At 37.7% G+C, this 22,882-nt stretch overlaps 1 protein-coding gene across 1 annotated transcript in view; it reads right to left on the bottom strand.

Moving 5' to 3' along the window:
* Positions 1–4,309: 4,309 nt before the first annotated feature.
* Positions 4,310–22,882, bottom strand: part of MYO16 (myosin XVI) — a 583,910-nt gene continuing 565,337 nt past the window's right edge. The window contains exon 35 of the mRNA XM_019039479.4: positions 4,310–5,719. Coding sequence (XP_018895024.4) covers positions 5,492–5,719 — 228 coding nt within the window. The 3' untranslated portion in view covers positions 4,310–5,491. The remainder of the gene's footprint in view (positions 5,720–22,882) is intronic.

Genomic DNA, 22,882 nt, shown 5'->3' with positions numbered 1-22,882 from the left:
CAAAATGCAGTTATAATTGTCTGAAGAACTAGTTCCCCTACAAAACACGTGTATATAGATGACCTATTTGTATTAAAAAGTGTCCAAAACACTAGCTTTGTGATATTAAATGTAATTATCTTATTCAACAATAATATTAATGAAGAGTAATAGGGAGTGGTCGGGTGGCTATGCTCTTCTTATTGCCACACAAAAGTCTAATGCAATTTATCATAAACATTAAGTTCGGAAAGAAAACCTCTCTTCAAATATGACAGAATGTGTACATTTTTCAATTAATTGTTTTAGATCATGGCCCTCCAACCCCTTTGTTTGTTGAAATCTTAAAAGATCAAAAACTCAAATTGAATTTGGTTTTATTCCATTTTTCTTTAGAGCTTTGATCCCCCCCCCCTTGGAATTTATCAATAGTTTCATTCTCTTTCATTTTCTTTAGACTTCAGAAGCCAAATGGTGACATCAGGAAAATGTCATCTGAGCAGGCTCGCTGGCCTTCCTTTGAAGCAGCGCTTGTTCCCTGGGGCTACAGGGAAAGGCAAGCTGGCAGATATGCAGGGTGCCTGTCCCATGACTAATTCAAAGGAAAGAAAAGACACATTTGATACATTCCTATTATAAAACAACAATAGAAATGAATGCATAGATTTATTCACCTTTAATTATTTTCTTATGAGAGGACATCAACATTTTCTTCTGCCATTATAATGATCCGGTAAACTACATAAAATTCAGATTCTATTATGCTGATGTTGAAGCACACAAGAATGATATTTAAAGTATAAGCACATTTCAAAAAGCCTGGAAAATGATCTGAGAAATTAGAACAGGTGATAGAGATGAATTATAGGCACCTATTAAGACATACCCTTTGAAAAATAACATCTTTAAAGTTTATAAAGCATCCTGGATTTTAGAGAAACTTACTGAAACCACAATAATAGAACATCCCAGGGGTTTGGAGTATTTAGGTAAAGGGAAAAAAACTACAAAGATTGTTCTTCCCAGTCTGTAACTCAGCATGCTACAACCTTTTGCTATCTAATGGGTATCTGCAACTCACGTGGACGCCTTGCAGCACAGAACATTGCTGGTAGTAGAATTTGTTTTATGAAGTCATTGCTTCTGAATAAGATGTAAAGGAAGAAAAATGGGGGTGGAGATGATATTTTTAGTTTTTTGAAAGCAGTGCTACTGTTTTGGGAACCCATGAGTATCACACAGAACTCACTATTCCACAGTAAATAGAAATTTAATTGCTTTCATCTTCATTATATGGATTTTTATGTGCAGCTAAAAACAATTTGAAAAATGTAATAAAATTACACTAAATGTTTACTTGGAACAGAGTTTTTTCTTCCTCCAGCTAATTTAAGAATCTTTTTTATTGAAAGTTTCCTGATGAGAAATAGAAATCAATTCCATTCATTTCTCATCAAAAACTACATTTAAATGATTAGGAAAAAATGAGCAGTTCCGAGTGATGGTCAATGGGTGAAACGTGTCCTATTGAAGAACGTTATTATTTAATACCCTCATGCCCTTTATTGTGATATGAGTTGAGTTTGATGTCTGGCTGGAAACTGACAGCAATAGAATTTTGACAAAAGTTCATCCATCCTTTCAGACTCTGGAATTCATAATATACCTTTTGTCCAAGTTGTGTAATGTTTATTTGTGAGGTCCATTCATAAATCTTAGATTTTAATTGGTTGTTGCTTTTATTGAGTAGATTTATATAAGCATAATTCTACTAAATTAGATACCACTATTTAAGAATAGTGACGATATATTTTTCCATCCTGGGAAATACATTTTAAATCATTTTAACTCATTATAAACATTTGGATAGTGGTTTTTAGAGAGCTCTCATAAATATTTTTTTTAAAAAAGCAATAGAAGTGGGCAGTGTTTGAACATAGGGTAATAATTCATACCAATTATATTGCTGAACATAAGTTTGAAGCCTCAATAATACATCCTAATTCATACCTTACGGTCTGATGGCAATTAAAATACCACCATTAAATATTTTGCAAACACACATAAAAGCTGAAATCTTGCTTATATAGAATAATATTCAGTGCTTTATTACCCAGAATAGTACCTCTTTATTTTCTTGAGAAAGTATAATCATTAGAGAGCCATTCTGAGAGTAACTTTAATCCACACGAAGGCTTGGACTTCGTATTATAGTGACTGTAAATACTGTTGCTACTGTCATGGCTATTAATGCTTTTGAGCCTCTGCTGATTTTCATATCACGTAATTAGAACAGGCACAATCAGATGGTCCTAATGTAGTGATTAACACACACCTGCAATCTCTTTCCACAGCGGAGAATCCAAACAACTAAACACAAAAGGGCTTACTTACTGATTAAGGAGATTGTGTTTAAAGGGTCTGTCCACATTGATTTAGAAGATTGTGTTTAAACAATCTATCTACAAGCAGGTTGGCTTCTAGTGTCTGAAGGTCAACAAACCTTAAATGAGGCAGAGGGACTACTGAGAGGCTAAATATTTCATGTTCATGATGCTCATAGTACCCTAATAGGTGACTGTAATGTTTACCTAGTGATGACACAGGCCCCAATGCTTCAACTTGGGTTAATAGGGAGTTGTGTGGTTTGGACACACATGTGGCTTGTGACTTCCTTACTTCACGTAAGGTCTCCCTACAATGGTCATGCATCATCATTTCAGGTGTATTTTCATAAAGTAAGTTGGCAATTTCTGTATATCAAATTAAAATGGCATGGACATTGGAATCATAAAGATGAGAGTTTATATCTGATGGGCTGCTTAAAGCTATAAGCTTCAATTTCAGTATCAATACAAAAATGATAAAAATTACCTTGTAGGCATATGTCAGTGCTGTGGACTGAATTGTGTCCTCCCAGAATTCCTATGCTGAAACGCTGATCCCCACTATGATGAAATTTGGAGGCAGGGTCTTTGGGATATGATTAGGTCATGAGGGCCGAGGCCTCGTGATGGAATTCATGCCCTTATAAGAAGAGACACCGGAGAGGGTGCTTCCTCCCCTTCTTCTCTGAACATGCGAGGGTACGGTGAGAAGATGGCCATCTGCAATCCAGGAAGCAGGCCCTCACCAGACACAGGATCTGTGGAAATTTTAATCTTGGACTTCCTAGGCTTCAGAACTGTGGGAATACATGCTTGTTGTTGAAGCCACCCTGCTGATGGCAATTTGTTACAGCAGCCCTAACCAAAATAGCCAGTTTAGGAATCACATGGGCTGAGCACCTCGCACAGTCAGTACAATGCTCAGTGAACATTTGAAGCAAGTTCTTGCAATGTGCAATGCTTAAACAGTTTATTTTTCACCTTGGCCTAAATATATTGTGGGGAGGAGAATGCAATTCAAAGTTTTAATTCAACTAAGATCATTAAGTGCCTACTATGTCCATAGCATGGCCCAAGAAGCCATGTATCAAGGGAAAGTTGGCTTCTTCCATTGCTTCTTCGCTGGGGTTGGAAGTCAGAAGGGACAAAGATGAGAGAGAAATAGGCAGGGAGTGGGACTTGGCTGTCGTCAGGCTGGAGGTCAGGCAGAACACTTCCTTGTGGTTGCTGGGCAGCTGCAGTAACATTGCAGTAACTACATATGGACCACGTGCTTTTATTTGCTGTGTTCTGATGCGTTGGCATCTGGGGCCCTGCTGACCTTGGAGGAATTGCCATTTCCAGGGTTAGCCACGTCCAAAAGATAGTGACGACTCACCCCAGAACATGATTTTCAAAGACAAGTCAACCAATCTAGAGCCCACATCCCTAGTATGTCTCCCCTGTGGGCTCTCATAGGGCTGTCATTCCAGGCCACTCTCCACCCACCCTAATCACCTTAAGGCTAGGTCCCAGACAGGTAGGGATGGCTCCTCTGACCCAGAACCCACCGATATTTCTCAAAGCAGTCAGTTCTATGCCTGCTTATCCTGCCTTGTCATTTCCTAGTGTTGTGCGAACTAAAATAAAAGGCTCCCCCTATGCCCTCTGCTTCCTGGCTGACCTTGGTGTGGCCCTCTGATGGCACTATGTGTCCTCTTCTCTGAGGTTTCTGAGGATGACAAGCCGTCTTTTCAATGGGACTCCCTTCCAGACCTGTTGGTCTCACCATACTGGAATCATCATAAAGCCTGTATTATAAAACATCATTGGTGTCTAAAGTTTGCACAATGCTATAGCCCCCACATTAAGGGAGTCTGGGTGAGATCACTTCATTGCCCCTACTTCTCTGACCAGAAAACACAAGAGTTCATGGGAGACAATAATAACAACAACAAAAACAATAGAAGAACACAGTTGTACCTCTTTATTGGCACAGTAACTTTTCAAAGGCTGGTATGAATAAAAAGTTCCAAGTAGCAAGACAAGGTGGTCTGGAGCCACTGCTCAGAACTTTCCGACAGCCGACGAAAGCACATCAATGAACAAGGCCTTGCATTATGGGAGGGTTGAGGATATACAGCGAGGGAATCATGCAGTGTAAGTCCCGGGGGACGAGCGCTGTGCGATGCAGCCCCTACTGCTCAAACCAGTACTGGCAGCGTGCTCATTTGTACTGTGTAGGCCTTTGAATGAATATGATCATTTTACACCACCGGCTATGGATTTGAAGCCATACGTGTTTAACCGAGTGCCATGTGATTTCCTGTGATCTATGCTGAAGTCGGGAGGTGAAATTTAACTAAAGGGTGCACAATCCACTTATCCAGAAATACAGGGCATAGGAAAGAACAGCCTCCTCATCCATGAGTAACACCTAAAACGTGGGGCTCAATTCATAGTTTTGCAAGGGGTGACACTGGCGAAGCTAAAACAACAATGTAGTTTCAAGATTTAGGTGCGTTAGGTGAAAAAAAAGGACTGTGGAGGAAAAAAATAATCTAGAAATGATTTTTTCAAATCTGTATTTTGAAGAAAGGAAGCACCACCAATTGCATAAATTTATAAAATTACAGTAATAAACATGTAAATAATTATCAGGTTTATAATACCAATAAAACACAAATAGCTACAAAGAAATAAAATATATGTCCCATATACTGTATTATAATAAAACCATTGGAAGTACAATGAACAGACTGTTGAACCGTAGAAAAACAACTGTACAGAGTGTGCATGGATTGCTCCTTTCCTCCGCTACTCTCTTTCTCTGGCCACGTCCACACTTTTCCCAGCCTCTCTCTTGCTACCTAGGGGTAGCACAGAGCCGTAAATGAGGAGCTTGAAAATCAGAGTGTATCACCACGAGATGGATAAGAAAGAACACACACACACACACAAACGCACACACACACACACACACACACACACACACGGGATCTCATATATTTAGTGTCTGTGTCCTGTGCTTTTTTTGTCTAAATGCATGGAGAGAAGCCCCAGCGCATGTCAGAAGGCAGCCTTCTGTTGTTGCAGCCTGGAATCAGTAGGCAGTTCTATTTTGTGAGTCTGCAGTTCAGGCCACATCAAATGGTGGTGTCCCAGAGCTCAGACGGCAGCCTGTTGCAGGAGGCCCCTTCTGGCTTCTTCAGAAGGCTGGGCTTCTTGCAAGGTGGTGGGGGAGGCACCCTGGGCTCAGCGTGGTGCAGGATCTGCTGCCAGTCTTGTCCTTCCTCACAGAGCTTTCTCCTCCAGTCCAAGAGTTCCTGCAGGGCCACACTTTCATTCTCTGAGAGCCTCAGCTGATGGATTACCTGTGGGAGGAAGAGGGGCAGAAAAAACAGGTAGCACCAAATATTGTGAATGAGTATGAAGTGTGATAGCAACACCTGGATACAAAGGGGCAGGACTGGTGCTGAAAGAGGCAGCCTCTTTCCTCAATCTCCATGCACTGCTGCCTCTGGAAACAGCACTGGGCTAGGGAGGCTGTGAATTGCTGAGTTAAGGCAATGACTGCAACAAAACATTGGGAACTAGGTAGAGTGTTAATGTGTGCTGCACCTCCAGAGGCTACAAGAAAGAATCAAATGTCTGCTTGACCTATGCCCTCGATTATTGTGTACATTCTTATGGCATCTTGTACTTTCTCTTCATTTAATTTCTATCCATAATAGATGTTCTGCTATTAACAGAGCTTCCTCAAGCGTCACTCCATCCTCGGAGCTGCTCCTCCATCTGTCCACATAGTTCATAGTCAAACATGACTATTAGGGTTACATGACCTCACTTCCGACCATAAGGCATGGACCCAAAGATGGACCCCTACTCATGAGGGTCCGTTCATAGACAATACACAATCACACCACACTCATGTAGAAAATGTTTTCAAGCATTAGGTGTTCCAAAAGGCAGTCACTAAAATATCCAATGAGCTCATTCAAGGCAGGCTAGCTGTGCTTGAGAATATTTGAAGCCTCTTTGGTGTATCTACCTGCCTGCTCTATTTGGTGGCAGTGAGACAAAGCAATGAGCTAAATTAGCAACTGTGTACTACTCTCAGACGCTGAGCCCTCAAAGATGGGAACATTATGGGCCTTTGCAGGAAAGCATCAAAACATGTAACTGTATTGGCTACATCATCTTGCGTCACTATGGCCCCTGAAGAGAGACACCCTGCAGACCACGCTTACCCCCTGACTTCAGCTAGGGCACAAGACAAGCTGGCTATGTAGCTGGGGTCACCCTTCTTCTGCCAGCCGCCAGAAGTCTGTAGTAGCTGGACATTGCAGATTTCAATTTTTCTGGCAATTCTAAGGAAGTATACTGGTTTAAAAAAAAAAATGAGATTCTGGAAATCCGAATAGGAATACTGGGGAGAATTCAGAGGAAATGAGATGACTCATCCTACCTCCAAAGCACGAACTACTTTGTTCCAGCACTTCTGCTATCTCATCACAACCCTCTCCATTAAAATGAGAGAAAATAAAACAAAACAGAACACAAGTGGTTATGCACTTATGTAGAAAACAGTCACTTGAAAGCAGCAAACGGAGTGAGTGTTCCATCCAGGCCCAATTCTAACACCAACACCTGAGCCTACTGTTTCCCCCCGAAAGAGGATTTTAAAGGCTGGGATCAAGGAGATGATGTTTACAGCATGAAGGTCAAACCCATATTCAGAGTCTGTAACTAGAGTTCTGGAGCTGGTTATTAGTAAAAGGAGCCTCCCCAGTTGAATTTACAGACAACCAGAGGAAAGAAGAGCTTAAGGGTAGAAAAGAGGACTATGGTTACTCAGGCCCTAAAGCAATTTCTAGACATAACAGAGAGTGAGCTGCAGAGCAGAGTGGGCCTCTTAAAAGGGTATTTTTTTTAGTCTTTAGGGCTGCATCAGAGTGGCCTGGAAATGAGAAATTCTGTTGGGCAGATGCTTGTGGAAGCCAGATTGCTTCTACTCTCAGCAGAGTGAGCCAAGAAAGCAGGGTGGTGGGAGCTTGCATGAAATCAGGTTATTTAGTGAACACTTTGGCTACACATGTGCTAGGTGCTTTCGTACGCACCTTCCAGGCATTAACTCGTCAGCTCTTAAGAGCCCTGTAAAGTGGGTACTCCTATTTTGCAGATGGGGAAACAGGAACAGGGCAGTCAGGTAATCTGGCCAAAGCCACATGGAAAATGACAGATCCTGGCAGCCTGGCCCAAGAGTCCATGGGATGTGTTTCCATTTGTTCACATCATCTATAATTTCTTTCAAAGTGGGCTAAGGACATGAGTAGACAATTCTCAAAAGAAGATATGCTTTTAGCTGTGAGTCTACTGTGCTTAACCCAACTATTGTGGTCTAGGATCTGATACAGGCTAAGGATCAGAGTCCCCTGTACCATGTTCCTCTTCCCTTCTTTTCCCGAATGGGACCACAGTCATCTCTCTATGTTTGTCCAGGAGTGTGTGCCAGCTCCTCCGTCATCCTCCACCAGTGTGTGCTGTGCTGGTTACATTCCCTTCAGTCTCATTAGTGTGGACATGGAACATTCATATTTATGTTCCTTGGCACACACTCAGCATACAGTAGTGATCTCTGAAAACAATGTCACCAGATTAGGAAACAACATTTAACTGATGGAAGAATATCGCTACCATGTCAACTGATTATTTTCCCCAAGTTTTCTTAAGACACCGTGTTTCCTAAATGACACAACTTCATATTCATTTATTTAGAAAACAAACTGAGGAACGTTCACTTCTAGAGAGCTATAGCATGTTATTGTTCCTGTTGTAAAAATTTCAAAAAAGTCATTTTTCTAAAACATCAGGAATTTCTGACAAATGGAGAGAATTCCAGATGGAGTGAAGCTTTTTGAGGTGAACTGATAATTACCAGCTGCTTTTTTCCTCCCGGGGACATTTGCCAATTCTGAGCATTTCCCCAGATCCAGAGAGTTTTTTCTGGAAGAAAGATAAACCACATGATATTTTGGAGTTTCATGGGATTAAAGAAACAAATTGGAAACTTACAGGTCCTCAAATGCACAACCATCGTCCACAGGGGACACTCATTTAGCTGTTCACCTGCATGGGTGATGGGTGCCCTAGGCCAAAGTTTATAGAAAGCAGAATGAAATCTCCTACAATGACAGAGGTGCTTCAGAAGTAAAACCCTGGCAGGGGTGATGATGGCCTCTTGCATGTGGCCAGTCTCATCTTAAAACATTTTCTGGATTGTGAAATTGTGTGGGGCACAAGGCTGCAGAGCCAGGCTGGGAGCTCTGAAACACAGGGCTAGATTTGCTGTCATCTTTCAGGGCTAAGGAACAAAGACCTCACAATTAAAGGCACAGGCGGATCAAGCCTGAGGATTAGGAGAGAACCAGGGGTAGACTGGTTCTCCAGCACAGCCCAGCGAGGAACTACAGTAAGAGTGAAAGCTGATGTCTTCATGGAAACACTGGAAGCCAGAAGCCAACATGTTCCTGGTTAAATTACTGAGAGAAAAAATAAAAAAGTCCACATAAAATTCTACACTGAATAAAAAATACCCCTCGAAAATGAAAGTGATAAGATTGTTTGGCTTTTTTCTTGCTAATTTGTTTGAGCTCCTTGTAGATTCTGAATATTTGTCCTTCGTCGGATGTATAGATTGTGAAGATTTTCTCCCACACTGTGGGTTGTCTGTTTATGCTGCTGACTATTCCTTTTGCCATACAAAAGTTCTTCAGTTTAATTAAGTCCCACCTGTTTGTGTTTGTTTTTGTTGTATTTGTTCTTGGGTTCTTGGTCATAAAGTCTTTGCCTAAGCTAATGCCTAGAACAGTTTTTCTGATGTGATCTTTTAGAATTTTTATAATTTCAGGTCTTAGATTTAAGTCCTTGATCTATCTGGAGTTGATTTTTGAATAAGGTGAGAGATGAGGATCCAGTTTCATTCTCCTATATGTGGCTTGCCAGTTATCCAAGCACCATTTGTTGAATAGGGTGTCCTTTCCCCACTTTATGTTTTTGTTTGCTTTGTTGAAAATCAGTTGGCTGTAAGTATTTGGGTGTATTTCTGGGTTCTTTATTCTGTTCCGTTGGTCTATCTGCTTGTTTTATACAAGCACCATGTTGTTTGACTGTGGCTTTATAGTATAGTTTGAAATCAGATAATGTGATGTCTCCAGATTTTTTCTTGCTGCTTAGTCTTGCTTTGGCTATGTGGGCTTTTTGGTTCCATATGAGTTTTAGGATTGCTTTTTCTAGTTCTGTGAAGAATGATAGTGGTATTTTGATGGGAATTACATTGAATTTGTAGATTGCTTTTGGCAGTATGGTCATTTTCACAATATTGATTCTACCCATCAAAGAGCATGGGATGTGTTTCCATTTGTTCGCACCATCTATAATTTCTTTCGAAGTGGGCTAAGGACTTGAGTAGACACTTCTCGAAAGAAGATATACAAATGCCCAACAAACATATGAAAAAATGCTCAACATCACTACTGGTGAGGGAAATGCTAATCAAAACCACAATGTGATACCACCTTACTCCCACAAGAATAGCCATTATCAAAAAATCAGAAAATAATAAATGTTGGCATAGATGCAGTGAAAAGGGAGCACTTCTACACTGCTGGTGGGAATGTAAACTAGTAAAACCACTACGGAAAACAGCATGGAGATTCCATAAGGAACTAAAAGTAGAATTACCATTTGACTCAGCAATCCCACTACTGAGTATCTACCCAGAGGAAAGTAAGTCATTATACAAAAAAAAATGTGCACATGCATGTTTATAGCAGCACGATTAGCAATTGCAAAAATGTGGAACCAGCCCAAACGCCCATCAATCAATGAGTGGATAAAGAAGCTGTGGTATATGATGATATATGTGATATATATATACCCCATATATGATCATATGTATGATCATATATATGATATATATGATGTATAGATATATGATGTGTGTGTGTGTATATATATATACATGATGGAATACTACTCTGCCATAAAAAGTAATTAATGGCATTTGCAGCAACCTGGATGGGATTGGAGACTATTGTTCTAAGTGAACTAACTCAGGAATGGGAAACCAAACATTTTATGTTCTCACTTATAAGTGGGAGCTAAGCTATGAGGATGCAAAGGCATAAGAATGACAGAATGGACTTTGGGACTGGAAGGAAAGGGTGGGAGGGCATGATGGATGAAAGACTACAAATTGGGTTCAGTGTACACTGCTTGGGTGATGGGTGCATCAAAATCTCACAAATCACCACTAAAGAACTTACTTGTGTAACCAAATACCACCTGCTCACCAAAAACCTATGGAAATAAAAGAAATTTAAAAAGAAAGTGAAATAAAGATGTTTTTGGACAAACAAAAATGAGGGAATTTGTCATCAAACCTCTCACATTAATAGAAAGAAATAAGATATTTTTTTTTTTTTTTTTGTAGAAGACGATGATTCCAGATGGAAAAAATGGAAATGTAAGAGGGAATTAACAACACTGGAATTAGTAAACCCATGGGTAACTATAAATTATATGCTTGAAATGTTTGTAGACTTTAAATTACATGAATAACACAAGTGCATGCCATCAATAGCTGCAAAACCTTGTTATTGGGATTAAGTAGAGTTTCGAGGTCTTAAGGTTCTAGCAGTATTAGAAAAGTGGTCAAAGTGATCAAATCTGTTAGGAAGCAATGAGTAAAGGATGCATGTTGTCTTCTCTTGTGAAATTATTAAAAGAATAATATAATATTTAATCAAAGTTAGTGTAACAGTGAAATAATAAATATCCAATTAATCTAAAAGAACGCAAGAACTGTAGAGAAAAGGATATGAAAATAGAGACTAATTCCTAACAAGACAAAGTAAAGCATAAAAACTAGACAAACAAACAGAATCCAAATCTCTACCCAGCAGTTGGTGTTACTCTTCCATCTCCTTATGGCATATGCTGTATTTATCTCGATGCTAGTGTTTGATAGACCATACAACTCTGTGCTTACACCAAGCACGAAATACATCCACTCCAGATTTCCTCTAAATCCTAAACTCTTTTCAGCAGTTTCATAGTGACCAAAATATACTAGATGTGACCCTCTGCTTAACCTTCATAACAGGAACAGACTTAAAGATTTGAGTCACTCTATAGAAGCATAGCAGCAGTGCCAATCTGCTGAGAGTGACTTTCAGCGGCTGCTCATCTGAATTAGGCTTGTCGGGAAGGATTTTGACAAAAAAAAAAAAAAAGTCCCAGATCCCCTGAGTCATTGCTTCTCTTTTTGGAAAAAAATGCTGTCTTACCCTTTCAAAGCTTCTCAGTGTTTACTAAAAATATCTGAATTCCCAAGTACCTTATAAAAGGTGAAACTTACGCACATAAACCCTTTGAAAGCCCTTTCTTAACGAGGGTATTGATGTCTTGAATAATGTAGTGAGTACAGGACACCATATTTGAATCAACAAACAAGAACTTTGCATAGTTGTTTGATAAGCAAAAATTTGACTGATGTTTGCAATAACCAATTAACATTCAGAATAAACCCCTTTATTGAGGGATTTCATGGAAATTTTCTTCTTTTCTATTACAGACATTAATAGCTATTGAGTAAAATCTACTAGGTATATAAGAATTGCCAGAATGGCTGAAATAAGATGCTAACATCTTATTTTATTGATCTTGATTTAAAATAAAACCAAAGAATTTTCACAGGTTATGTTATAATGAAGGTTATAATTCTATGTAAGACTATGATAGGCCACTACCTTCAACCTAGCTGAGAGGGCATTTTAAAATCATCATCTGTGAGCCAAGAAATAGAAGATCAGAAGAGGAGGCCAGTATTCCTTAACAATATTTAATCTGCTTTATTTCTATCTATTTATTAGATTCTGAAACACAAGAATTACTTTTCTCATAGAGAAAAAGCTTTAAAATTTTAGAATAGCAAACAAATACAATCATGAATGCTATCTAAATGGCAGTCCAGTACTATATAAACAATACAAAGCATTTAAAATAGTCAGTGCTGTAAAATCATGTAAATCAGTGTTTATCCATTCTTTAAACTTTATGTACTACTGGTAACAACAAAAACACTCATGGCTTCCTTTACCATTATTTGATATTCACAGTAAATTAAATATTATCATTAAAAAAGCAATAGTGATTTTGTAACAAAAAGCTTTAGTTTTGATACCATTTCTTTTTGGAAAGAGAAAAACTGCCTCTGGGGATTAAGGATGCTGCTGGCAGCGTGAGGTTGGAGTCAGCTGGCTTCACACTGTGTATAATTTATCCTGATTTGTTTGTACAATATAAAGGATGCCATAGTGGTATCTTTTAACTTAAAGCTCATTTTCCATTGCTTTAAAAGATTTATTATCTTCACCCCATATCACCACTTCAGATAATGAGTCACTTATTTATTTTCTTTTCTGGAACTTTTTATAATAGTCTTTGTACACAGAATCATTATCTTTTAGAACCAGAAGGCAAGTGTTATGACTGGGAAAGTACAAAGGGCTCCACATCTGCAAACCTTCACGCTTGCATCGTATGCCTCTGCTCTAGGAGCTCCCTGCTTCATGAATGGGACAAATCAGCTGCTTTTCAAGGAGCTTTTAGACAAACAAAACACATGTCTTAAAGTGTTACCCAGGGCACAGAGACGCAGTGAGGCAAAATGACGGTAAATATATATATATATATATATATATTTTTAAACCTTTTTTATTAAACCATTTACTTGAGAAAGGAAGCTTTATGGAGGAAAGTCTGAGGAGGCTTCACAAGTTAATTAACCTTTGATCTGAATATTGAGAAGTGAGATGGGCACCTAACCAGTTAGAAAAGGGGAGAAGAACATGCGAGGAGAAGGGTTTCCACAGGATTTGACGTAGACAAGTGACAGGAATGACATTAAACTTCATTTTCTATGATGAAATGACAAACCCATGTGGAATTGGAGGATGGTTTTGAGCACAGTCAGTGTGGCTGAAAAACCTGGCCTCTGGAGCCGGAATGCCTGGGATGGAACCCAACTATGCAAGCTACTTGTGCAATGCTGAACAAGCATTCGCTGGCTTCATCACCTGTAAAGTGGGACCACAAGAAATTACCTACCTTGTAAAAACTTGATGTGGATTATATGAGTCACATATGCAGGTGTCTTAAAAGAAAGCCTCACAAAAGTAGTGAGTGCTGTTTAAATATGAGCTGTTACAGTTGTGCCATGGTTAGCTCCTTGACTTGAACAAAATCCTTAAACACTGCTGAATTACGATTATCCTGATGACTCAGTTAAGTAATGCTAAATAGGTGCACTTCTCACGATTTATGGCCTTTTATAAATATAACATAATTTATTCTTTTATTACTAAAAAGCAACCCAGAAAATACTGAGCAACACATTAGATTTAAAACATAACTATGATTTATATATGACTCAAAACTAAATAAAGTTCTACAGGAAGAAAATTAGAAAACTCTTACAGCTTTTTTGAATTTTAGGGGTAAGATAAAAAAGAGTATAAAGAGATTTTAGTGACCTATTTAAACAGTTGTTAAATGCAATGCTTCTGAAGTTAGGGTTTGTATTTTCAGGAGTCCTCAAATTCCTTCAACAATTTAAAATTTATTTGCGTTTATATATTCATGATATCTTTTTAAAGTAATTGTACTTTGTATCATCTTGAATATCTATATTTCAAGCTAGTACTCAATGAGTTTTTTTATGTCTTTGTATTTTATTTACAAGTAGGATGACAGAAGTAATATTATTTATACTGTTGTAGGTTAATGAGAAAAGAGCAGATGGATTTAATATGTAATACATTTTCTTTTTCCTGCAAGAAAAGCTATGTGATATTGCAAAGTAGGGTAAGTTCAAAAGCTGGCTGTCATTTCAAATAGAAATAGTGGTAGGGGCTTGGTTAGCCAGTGGCATAAAGTGGGAAAAACGCACAAAGCTTGACGGAACTTGATGAATAGAATAGTCAGCGCGCGTTTCCAACAGTCATGTCATTTCAGCTAAACAAAATCTCATGCCTAACATCAATGTTGTGAATTTTACTTTTATTTTGCTTTTGTAGACTTTTATTCTACTCAAGTGGTCAATTTGCCGTGGTTTTATAGCTGAAATGAAAGCTCAAAGAGTAAAGAGATTATTTGTAACACTGCATGTCTATACATTTAATTAACATTGTAAAATAATTTAAGAAACTTTAAGGGTCAAGGGGATGTTTTTCTTTCATTTAAAAAGTATCATGTATATTACAAGAGTTGGAGTAATGTTGATCTATTGCATGTGGGTAGAATTAGTTACTGCCTCACAAGACTATGGTGTCCTTGGAGCCTAAAGTGGGTAAATTAATCTCTACCCAGCACAAAGTATCCAGTGTACTTGCTTAGAGAGTCTAAAGGGAGTAAGCGTATGAATGCATGGCCCACGTTTGACAGAAGGGAGAAACATTATCACACAGTATTAAATGTGTGGGTCCATTTAAAAAAAATCTTGGGGGTAAATGGGCAACTCAGCTCCATCAAGTCCAGGAAATAGAACAGAAGAGAGTGCCTTCAAGCAACGCCAGGCTTCCCCTGAACGCATTCTTACACGTGAGTTGTATTTCACATTCACAGATTCAGCGAATGGTTTTTCAAACACTAGAAAGCTCTGGGAACTTATTAAAAATGCTCGGCTGCTCTGAAATCACATAGGGTGTGGGTGGTCCCATGCTCGTTTCTTGCTGTGAATTCAACATGCCTAAATAGATCTGAATGGCTAGTGGGCGGAGCCGCTGAAGGAGAGGGGGACAGTCACCACAGACTCCTGGTGGCCAAAGAATGCAGTGCCTTAGGGTTAAGGGATCAAATAAACTTACATGTCCAAAATTATTATTTTGGGATGGCACGGAAAAAATTGTACTGTTCTATAATAGGCACAAAATCCAGGCATTTAGAAAAGTGCACAGGCTCTCTGACAGTTTAATGTCTTTGAAAACAAAATTGTTTGGTGAATAAGCTAATAAGACACTTGCTAGTTATTCTATAATTTTTATTTTTAAAGTTGACATTCACAAGAGAGCTGAAAGCTTCAAAGTTTGGGGGCCACTTGCAGTTCTGTAATGAGAGAGCAAAGTCACGGTTTATACGGAGCTAGGAAAACCTGACGTCCAAAAGAAATTGACAAAGGGATCCATTCCACAAACATTTGTGGCCAAGGCAGTATTACTGGAGCCCTTAGGGTGGGGCCAGCATTTCTCATAAACAAGCTCCTGTCAGTTTAGACCACCTAAAATGTGGCCTGGGTTAAACCTCTAACACCCCTATGTTCTTTCTGCTCTTAAGAAAGGATTATGTAAGGTAAAAGCTAAGTCATTTACATTCAATGAATGTCTGTGCCTCTGAACACCAGAAAAGCATTTCAAGCTCCTAGGATGTGCGAACAGATATATAAATGATCATGGTCCAGACCCATTTCCCTATGGGTTGGGATACTCACCCTCAAACAAATTCCCTTCTATTTATTAGGTTTTCAACAAGAAGATTCCTTCATAGAAATGGTAATTCTTAGAAAATTACAATGCTACTTACGATACTGGTGATTACTAACTCGACAACTCAGTACGGGGATTTAAAAAATGATTTTATTCTGTTACTGAGAAAACCTTGGTGATTTGAAATTTAGACATTCAAGACATGAATCTACTTTCCATTTCTGTACTTTACTGTAAAGAATCTTGTGTCTCCCAACATCTAGGAGACATCAATTAGATAAGAAGATGGAGTTTGATAAAGTGATGTAAAAACGGAGGTGATGCCAGTGTTTTCTCTAACGTGAGACACTTGTAATTAGTTCACTTATTTTCAGGCATTACAAAACACTAAATCTCTCACAACCTCGGTGAAAATACAACGTGATCTAAAGGCTTAATGAGGTTTATTGATTATTTATATATTTACTAATTTTCAATAATTTCCTATTGGACAATTATGAGGTCTAGGGCATGAACTAATTAAACATAAGATAGAAAATTTCTTCAATTTCTATGGATATGCATTCCTGTGGATCATATTAATAAATGTAAATTAATAATTTGCTACCGATTTTTAACTTAAGTCTTTCCCTTCAAGGATAAAAATAGTCTTTGTTAAATAATTCATATGTAAAATCATGTTGCTGTTCATTTGTCACAGAATTGATTTTTCTATTGACTATTCACCCAAAGGTGAAAAGAGGCATTTACTGACATTTATGGAAATTAAAAGAAGGAAATGTCTTGGCTGACTGAATAGTGAATATTAGTGTTTCAAATGCAAATCGCATTTCTACTTAGAGCTAACAAGATGTTGAAGAATAAAAAATGTTGAAAAATGAAATTTGAAAAAACAGAGTCTATAAAACCGAAGTCTACTTAAATAAATCCTAAAGATATAGCATAAAGTGTGATTTTTAAAAAGTCTTTGATTAAAAGCTTACATATATCTACACTTCTAAAGAACCAAGAAAAATATCTGAAAGTCAAAATAGCACTTGTGGTGTTTTAAAAGAGTTGGTCCTTCCTAATTCAGAAATATTCATTTATATAGCAATACAATTAAATTCATTCTTGGGATTTTGTTTCCTTTGTTGCTTAAGGTTTAAACAAAGGGGAAAATATCCTTTAAAAGGCACGTTAAAAGTTTTATTGGAAACAAGAGGAGCTATATCTGGACAATAGTGAGGGAAGGAAGCAAGAGAGAGGATTTGCATTTTTTACCTTATCTGGATGCTTTAATTTCTTAAAAAAAATCAACAACTATTCTTTACTTTTATAATAAGTAACATTATACTGGAACACACTTAGTATAATTTAAGTACTTTTTTTTTTTGCATTTGGCAGCTGATTTTAACCTCTCCACACATAGTTATGAGTAAAAATGGACTCTGATGAGTGAATGTATATGTTATACATTATACATTTATAACTGAGAGTTATAAAATAGAAACTTAAAAATTTTACTACAAATCATGCAATATAATTAATTTGTGACATTTAGGATAAGGATCTTGTATGAACTCTGTTCTCTTGCCACTTTCTTTAGAGAGAAAAAAAATCTGTCTATATAATTTGCTTGCTCAAAAATCTTTAATGCCACTGCCTTCCCCTAGCCTAAAGAAAGAATCAAGCCCATATGCTTTGAGAAAGTTCTGTATTTTCTGGCCACACTGAATTATTCTAGCCTCGTCATCATCCATTCTGACACAGTCTCTATATTTCAACCCAACCAGATATATGTGGAACACACCCTGGAATTCTACTTTTCTTCCCTACAGTCGTCCTGGTTTGTACGTCCGAATTAAAATTCCCTGCCTGATAGATGCCCCCTCAAGGTTTCTAAGGCCCATCTCTAGTATCATCTTCATGATATCATTTATATCCTTAAAGCATTTTCACGTTAGTACTCTAGTAGACACTCACAACCGTGTGAAATATGCAGGTTCAATATCATTATCCTCATTTCACAGATGCAGAAAGTCACCTTTCAAGCCTAAAGTCACTTGACTAGAAAGTGGTAGAGTCAAAATGCCATTTCAGGTACAATTGAGTTTAGTCAATTTTTATATGTATTAATTACATTGCCTTCCACAAAAGTTTTCCGTGTCAATCAGTTAATAAATGTGCTTCATATGTTTATGAAAATGCAAGGAACTGTGTTGGGTTCTATAGGGCTCAGCCAGATGCACACAATCTGACCACCTCCATCGAGGGGCTTTCATTCAAATTGGGCAACAAGACATAAATGCGTAAAAATTATATGAATAAAGATGCTTAGACAAGACACAAGGACAAAAATTTCACAAGGCAGGATAGCATTACTTGATTAATAACTTATGCATGTGATTACTGCTGTTGGAATACAGAAGAGAAACAACTCATTTAAAGGCAGTATGGCCACTGGAATGTGTGATTTGATCTGGATTGAAAGGATGACTAGGACACAAGAAGAAGAAAGGCCAATTGAGTTGAGTGGTATAACAAATGGTATTCATATTTTGCTTACATGTATATAATTATTATAAAACCAAGAGAGAGAAAAGCTCTGTGAGATACGGGTATAGGATTTGACAGTTGGCTTTGGAGTAACAATAGAGTCGTGAATAACTAGGAAAGGAGGTAAGGCCTAGGAATAAAGGTGAGGAAAACAAGGGTCAAAATCATGGTAGCATGGCACACATAGCCTTCAGAGGAGAGAGGACTCAAGTAGAAGGATACCTCCCCCAACCTGTTACATTAGCCAGTGTCTTAATTTACATTGTTTTGCAGGACACAGTTTAACTATTAATTTAGTAATTTCTCAAAATTTTTTTTCCAGAAATAATCATGTTATTTAATCGTGTGTAACAGTATTAAATAGAATCAAATATGAATGAAGAAAATAATTTTAAGAAGCTGGATTGTAACAGAACCCAATCCAACTAGATTTTAAAACATCAGCTATAATTGGAAAGGGGCACAGATTAGCAAATCAGTGGGATCCATTAGCAACTCCAAAATGCAGTGACCTGTTAGAGTCACCCACTTGAGAACTGGCGGTAAGAGAGGCACTTCTGTATCATTAATAAATGCACTCAGAAAATGCTGAACCTATTAAAATATTTCTATTTCTCAGGGTGCCCAATTTATTACAGGGAATTGACTTTTCCTTCAGCAAAATTAAGTTCATTTATTTTTAAAGAATTTTTAGGAGTTACAAACTTTATATACACTGTTCTCTATACACTGTGTGTGTGTGAGAGAGAGAGAGAAAGAGAGGGAGAGAGAGAGAGAGAGAGTATGTATGAAGTGTGGCTTGGTGGAGCACCAACTGATCATTATTTTGTACTATAGCTTCTTATTAGCAATATTCCTATAATTCTGTCATTGGAAGACATGAAGAGGCATGATTTTGGCTATCTTAAAGAATAAAGATTATTGAATAATGGAAGCTAAACTTAGGTACTACAAATGTTAATGCCTAACAGCAACAATAAAATATTAAGCAAATAAATGATGAAGAGGTCCCAGTTAGGTTACCCAAGATGTCATAACAGATAAATCATAAATATCAGTGGCTTTGCACAAAAGAAGGATATTTCTTGCTCATATTGAGGCCAGAATCTGATGAGTGCAGAATCTGATGAGTGGATGACCTTTCATGTCACCATAAGTGAACCTGAGTCTTGGAGGATTCTGAGTCTCGGAGGATTCTGTATCCAGCTTTGGGTTGAGAAAGGTCATAGAAGATAGTCAAGGTTGGGTTGCATGGGCTATGCTTGTAAGTGGTGCCTCTCACAATGGTTCTCATTCCATTGGCTAGTTTCAGTCAGATGACTACCCCTAACCACAAGGGATACTGGGACACATAGTTTAGCTTTGTGATTTAGAAAAAGAAGGCATGAATTTGGCAGGCACAGCATCTGCCACTGTGACTCTGGGCTCAATTACAGTGCCCTTAAGATACTGTCAGAACAAATAATGTGGGTACAAATGCTAGAGAAAAGAAAAACAGATGTCAGGAAGGATTAGGAGGGAAAAGAGGCAAGACCCTGCTAAAGTAGGCAAAATATAAAAGCAAATATTTTAAATTAATATTCCTTTCCAGAAACAGATAGTAAAAATCACCTGCAAGTGTATAAAATTAATTTAAATCCACTTGGGCTTCAAAACCTAGGCTTTTTATATCATTGACTGCATGACACTTCTTTCCAATATCACAGCTCATCTGTTTTAGAAACAGAGTCAGAAATACAAAATGACAGTTTCAAATAATAATGCAATCATAAAAATCAGAGAAAAACCAGGTCTACTAGGTCTGCTGAGGACATAAAATACATACCTTCATCAGTGTTAGCTGACTCTATTTCAGCATAATGGAAATCCTTCTATTATTTTAGCCTGAATTTCGCTTTCAAAATTATCAGAAATATGGGGTCCAGATTCCCTGGAGTCTCTCTCCAACTCTCTGATATCTTGAGCAGAAACAGAACTATATGTCTAATATTTTCCACTTACAAAAAAAGGCAAACATTTAACCTTTACTTATACTCTGAACAGATTAAAGTTTCCAAACCGAGTAAAATGATTTTAAAGAAGATTGTAATATAATATAGTCATAATTGGTATTTTATATTTAGCCTCTTGCCGTAGTTCATAACTGGAAAGTATCCCTTTCCTAGAATTAACACTTAAAGTAATTTCAACCCCACGTGAACATCTAGTGACAAGTAGAGTAATCTCACTGCAGCCACACCAGCCTTTTTGCAATGCAGGCATGCTCCTCCTACCTCAGGGCCTTGGCTGCTCCCTTTGCCTAGAACACTCTGCCCTGACGTCAGCACTGGTCTCTCCCTGACTTCCATATCTTTGCTCAGGAGGCTTTTATTGATCCCTGATTTACAATTGCAACTCAGCCCAACCTTCTTCCTCACCAATCTCCAGTCTGACCCTCCCAACCCTGCTTACCCTGTTGAACGTTTTCTTTTTTCCACATGATTTTTTCCTTTCAGTGTATTACACATTTTACTTAAATATTGCCTATTTTTCCATGCTAGAATTTAACTTCTATGAGGGCAAGCAAGTTTGCTTTGTAGACAAAGTATCCCACGTGCCTAGACTTGTGCCTAGTACAAGCAGAACCTCAATAAACATCTTTTGATCAATGAATGAGCCTTTGAAAATTCAATTTTTTTTTTTTTTCGAGACAGAGTTTCGCTCTTGTCCCCCAGGCTGGAGTGCAGTGGTGTGATCTTGGCTCACCGCAACCTCTGCCTCTGGGGTTCAAGTGATTCTCCTGCCTCAGCCTCCCGTGTAGCTGGGATTACAAGCGCCTGCCACAATGCCCGGCTAATTTTTGTATTTTTAGTAGAGGCAGGGTTTCTCCATTTTGGCTAGGCTTGTCTCGAACTCTTGACCACAGATGATCCACCCGCCTCAGCCTCCCAAAGTGCTGGGATTACAGACATGAGCCACCGCACCCAGCCTGAAAATTCAATTTTATGCAATCCACTCACTTGGAACTCAAAATGCTAAATATATATTATTATATGCTTTAAGTTGCTTTATGCATTGCTTATACATGGATGCATATAATTGAATGGAGTTACAAACCTTGCATATTATTCTTGATAGGTAATGTAAGGATGTTCCAGAGTGGTTTTCATCATATGTCACTTTCAAATTATATAATTTTAGAAGCCAATCACTGAATAAAATGTGACTTCACTTTAATTTCCTCCAACCAGTGAAACTGCCTGTGATCCTAATTAACAAGTTTATTGATACATTTTTAACATGGGATTAAATTTAAAATATCTAATAAAGTTAGGGAATAATATATCAGTCAGCTTCTCTTAATTCTTCTGGGGCTGCTACTGGTTAACAATTACACTGAGCTGACAAATTATTGTGCTTTGTGTTTGGAATTCAAAAGTGATTAAGATGCATTTAATACACTATAAGCTCACAAGTCTATCAAGGTGCACATACACACACACACAAATGATTATATTACGCTAACTGATTAGATGTCACTGAGGTGACATACTCAGTGTTAGGAGGAAGCAGAAGCATGGCCTATGTTGCAAAAAGTGTGGAACAATTGTTATCTGTACAGAAAAAATGTAAAATTACATTCCTAACTCACACCATTCTCAAAAACAAAGTCCAGGTAGCTTAAATCCCTAAATGTAAAAAACAAACCTAAACTTTACAAAAATATAATAAGATAATATCTTTATGGCAGATAGCAGTAAAATAATTTTTTTTTCCTTAAAAATGTAGAAGAAAGATTTTCTTAAACAGAACAACAAAAGTACAAACCCTAAAGGTAAGGATTAATCAATTTGACTATAATAACGTTAAAACTTTACGTGGGATAAACACATAAACAGGTAAGCCTACTATAGTCTAATTCTCTCACTGATTACAATTAAACTTTGTATAAAATACAAAACATCTATCTGAGGAATTGGGAAAGTTGAAAAAAAACAACAACAAAACACAAATCATGGTAGGGAATCAAAACGTAGAGAATGAAGGCAGAATAATGGCATGCTCAGGTAAAGAAAACTAAGATTTCTTGGGCCTACTCTAAATGAAATGCTAAATGGAGATCTTTAAGCTGACATAAAATGATACCAGAAGGAAACTCAGAACTTCAGAAATGAAGGAGAGCAACAGAAATTGTAAATATTGAGTTAGCATAAAAGACGATTTTTTTTCCCCACTATTTTCTCCCTGTATGACTGTTGAAAGAAGAAGTTACAACATGGCCTGGGGGGTTTCATTGTACACAGATGTAGCACATGGTTCAATTGCTAAGTAAAGATGGGTGATAGAGGGTGAAGGGACCAAGACGGTTGACCAGGGTAGACTGAAATTAGATGTGCATATATTACAATTTTAATTTACCAATAGGTAATGTAAAATGGAATTTTAAAAATATCCAAATAATCTGAAAGAAGTCAT

The sequence above is a fragment of the Gorilla gorilla genome, chromosome 14 (genome assembly GCF_029281585.2).
Source record: "Gorilla gorilla gorilla isolate KB3781 chromosome 14, NHGRI_mGorGor1-v2.1_pri, whole genome shotgun sequence".
In the NCBI taxonomy this organism is placed as follows: Eukaryota; Metazoa; Chordata; class Mammalia; order Primates; family Hominidae; genus Gorilla; species Gorilla gorilla.
The sequence above is the reverse complement of the archived record's forward strand: the minus strand, read 5'-3'. Positions and strand labels throughout refer to the sequence as shown.